This window comes from Ipomoea nil, unplaced genomic scaffold (genome assembly GCF_001879475.1).
Source record: "Ipomoea nil cultivar Tokyo-kokei standard unplaced genomic scaffold, Asagao_1.1 scaffold1932, whole genome shotgun sequence".
Lineage (NCBI taxonomy): Eukaryota > Viridiplantae > Streptophyta > Magnoliopsida > Solanales > Convolvulaceae > Ipomoea > Ipomoea nil.
Window position 1 is genome coordinate 353,313 of NW_017618360.1, and position 4,161 is coordinate 357,473.

General features: G+C 36.1%; 1 protein-coding gene across 1 annotated transcript; it reads left to right on the forward strand.

Moving 5' to 3' along the window:
* The first annotated feature begins 369 nt into the window (after window positions 1–369).
* On the forward strand, window positions 370–3,639 carry LOC109193859 (two-component response regulator ARR2-like). The gene is made up of 5 exons (XM_019344691.1): window positions 370–553; window positions 2,382–2,474; window positions 2,661–3,011; window positions 3,120–3,525; window positions 3,585–3,639. The coding sequence occupies exons 1-5, from the start codon at window positions 370–372 to the stop codon at window positions 3,637–3,639; spliced, it is 1,089 nt and encodes a 362-aa protein (XP_019200236.1).
* The last annotated feature ends 522 nt before the right edge of the window (window positions 3,640–4,161 follow it).

The following is a 4,161-nucleotide window of genomic DNA, read 5'->3' on the forward strand; positions in this document are numbered from 1 at the left end:
GGTCATCTAAATGCTTTTAATACTTAAACCGCATAAAAATCTACAATCACTATCCCATGATATGGAGATATAGCCAAGAATGTGCACTAATAACCCGCTCTTACTTGTATAACATAACATAGTTATTTGCTAATGAACACAATTAACACACTTAGTTGCTAATGGAGGCAGCAGTGGCATTAATTCAGTCTTATCCTATTCTTCTCCCTACTCATAATACTCACTCATCAGCATTCAATTATTGCACGTACTACTCTACGTATGTTGCTGCCCACCCAATGCAACCTTAATTGCACTATATCAACAGACTAACACTTCCTTATGGCGGCGGCTTTTCCTAATTTTCATCACAATTTGCGACTAGTCGACATGGGAGAAATCGGAGGTTTTTGTCACAGTTTCCCGCAGGTTGTTACTGATGACTTCCAGCCGCCACGCCTTATGCACGATGTTCATGTGTTACTCGTTGAGCATCGCGTGAATTTCGTCGTGAATGCCAAGGAGCTTGGAACTTCCATGATTGCAGAGATTCTTAAGCAATTTTCGTATGAAGGTATTTAATTATCAACTTCAATTCTTCGTCTCTTTATTTATCTATACACACCATCAAAATAGTGACGAGGTTGTCTGATCTGGTTCTTAAAAAATACAAATTTATTTTTACTCTTTTAATAAAATATATTTGTGTTAAGTGTCGTGCATGCCGCATGAATCTCACTAGTAGAACAAAAAACATAGTTGAAAGCGAAAGACTAAAATCTAAAATTTTCATTAATTTAATAAAAAGATCAGTGCATGCAGGTACTAAATCGGTAGATAATCAATTAAATGTAATATATGTTCATCAAATACGGAGTACAGGCAGTACAATACTAAATATTGTTTTCTTAATTTTTGCGTTTTTTCACTCAAAATATCTTTAAAACGAAATATTCTTAGGGTTTACATAAATTATTCAAATCAATTTTTTTTTACGTATATATATATGTGTGTGTATATATATATATATATATATATATATATATATATATATATATATATAAATTAGTTGTCTTACTGTCTTACACAGCTCATGATGCGTAATTGGGTACATATTTTAATTATTCTTTAAAAAAAAATCTAAATAGCATTTTGCAAACTAAACAAATTTAGTGGAGGATTTTTCTTTATTTTATTATTAATGTATTAATTAATTAATTTCCCTTATTAATGTGAAAAAGTAACGTATGCATTCAACTAACAACCATTATCGTTTACTACTTTAATTTAATATATGCCAACAAGTAGGTTTAAGTTCCAGTACAGATGAATGCTTCCCGTGCGATTGTGCGGGTGATTAATGTGCGTGAGTTTCGTACTTAATGTGCGTGAGTCTTGTGCTTAAGGTGCGTGGAATTTATGCTTAATGTGCGTGAGTGTGTAATGTTTAATGTGCGTGAGTTTTGTACTTAATGTGCGTGAGTCTTGTGCATAAGGTGCATGAGTTTTGTGCTTAAGGTGCGTGAATTTTGTGCTTAATGTGCGTGAGTTTTGTGCTTAAGGTGCGTGTCTTGTGCTTAGGGTGCGTGAATCTTGTATTTAATGTGTGTGAATGTTTACTTAATGTGAGTTAGTTGTTTTTAAAACTTAAGGTGTGTGTGTTTTGTGCTTAATGTGCGTGGGTTTTGTGCTTAATGTGCGTGGGTTTTGTGCTTAAGGCCAGGTGTGTGAGGGTTGTGCTTAAAATGCGTGACTTTTGTGCTTAAGGTGCGTGTGATGAGTTTGTGTTCTGAATGTATTTTGTTTGTGTGTTTAATGTGCGTGTGTTGTGTATTTAAAGTGCGCTAGTGTAATGCTTAATGTGAGTCCACCCGCACAATCGCACAGGAAGCACCACCCGCACCTAATCCCTTCCCCCAACAAGTAAATATTAATAATTGTAAAGGATAAGTAGTAGATTGCGCCAGGTGGTGGTTTGGAGCTATTACATAAAAGTGTGATTTTATGTTTATATATTTGGGTAATAGTTATGAGATTTTTTTGTGATTAAAAAAAAAAGAAAACTTAAAGGATGTATATAAACATCAAAATGGAAAAGATAATTTTTTTTACTACTATTGATTCTATTACAATGTTGTATAAAGTCAATATCACCCCACCTAAGCTTAAACCTATGAGACCTCCTATACGAGAAAGTCACTCCATGTCATTAGATCATAAGGTCATTGGCGAAAAAATAAACTACTTAATTCATTATTTACTCTTAGTACGTATACCATATTGTTATGATCAGTGTTTATATAGTTGAATTATGCAATATTTTCTCAGCTAAAATAATTTAATTTATGCATTCTAATCATCTTAAATCGGAATTAATTATTAAATTGAATTGACTTTGGCAGTGACTGTGGTGGAGAGTGCAAGCTGTGCACTGTCAAGACTCTACAATGGCACGGAGAAATTTGATGTGTTAATGGTCAACTTTTACCTACCAGGTAAGAAAGTTAACGTTCAACTCCTCCAAGAAGCCATTAGAAGGAAACTGCTTGTTGTCCGTAAGTACTTTATTCTACCATTAAAACCGTTTTTATTTCGACCCATTTTATGTGTCATATATATTCATTTTACAAAGATTAATGTAATCTGGTAAACATGCATTATTGTTTAATCAAATACTGCAGAGATTAGTGACGAAGAAGATGAAAATGGAGATGAGGTGGCAAGGAGCGCTATAGAGCAAGGAGTGTTCCTTTACCTGGAAAAACCATTTCCAGTAGACATGTTGAAGTACCTTTGGCAACATGTGTATAGGGAAAGAAGACTGATGAATCACAGTAGTCAGGCTTTGGATATAAGCATGGTGGCAGAAACGTTAATCAATGGAGAAAACAACATTGTTTTCACCGACAATCAGACTGCGACAGATTCAAACAACATTAATCATTTGCCAAGGAGAAGAGGGCCCAAGTTTAAGTGGACTGAAGAGCTCCATGCCAAATTCTTGGACGCCGTCAATCAGCTTGGAGCAGGAAGTACGTTCCTTTCTCACCTTACCATTATTTGAATGACCAGAGAAATCCTATCACCCTTTTGACTGTATGTGAGTAAACTTCACTTTGTTTATATTTTGTGACGAATAGATTGCTTTCCGAAGGAAATATGGGAGATGATGAAAGTTCCAGGTTTGACAAGAGAAAAAGTTGCTAGTCATCTGCAGAGGTGTCGTGACAACAAATGGAGGCCATTGGAGGAGCACAGAAATCGTCGCCGGTCACGAACAATGCAATTCTCCTCTCAACCTAGACGCCCCCGTGGCCAAAAGTTCGGGTTTATGCCCTCAGTCGAAGAAACCAATAACAATGGAAATATTCCCCCGCAAGAAAAAAATATTGCTGCTGCGAATGATGGAACTTCGTCACAAAATGGTGATCATAATAATGAGTTCGATAGCTCACTGACAATGTCCACTAATTCCGTCACTAATACTGATGTAGGAATACTTCAAACTGTTCAAATTTCAGAAGGCACTATTCATGATCGTAGCCTGTTCGAAGAAGTACAAACCCACCCAGTCGTCACTGATGCTCTGAACGTTGACGAAACAGCTGTTGTGAATTCGTCGCCAATCCCCTGGCAGGTCACCGGAGAGGCGACGTTTGATGAACTTTTGGATATCCCGGAAGAAATGTTACCTTGGATATTCTTCGACAGGCAACCAGATTTTCCTTTTTAACCAGGTTGCTCCTAATTCCTCAGTATCATCAACTTATCATTTCTTATATTAATTAGCAGAAATCTATAATCTTTAGCTTCCTATTTTAATAAGTTTATCTGTATAGCAGAAGAACGTGGACAGCCGACGCTTAGGAGTTAGCAGGGCGGAATCCTCCGGCAACCGGATCGGATTATGGTGAATAAGACATTCTAATCTAAGTAATTAAATGAGTTTAGTCCTGAATATTCCTATATATGACTTTAACATAAGTAGTCTGTGTGCAGAGTTTTTGTATCCCTAATTAATAATTGGGTGATGAATTTGAAACATAATTTATAATTTGAATGGGATATATTAAAAAGCCCTTGGTTACTTATGCTAATGCTCATCGTTGCTGTTTTAAAATTTGACCTAGGTGGCCGTCTATGCACGAGCTACGCCCTAGGAACCTCAAGGCGAACATGATT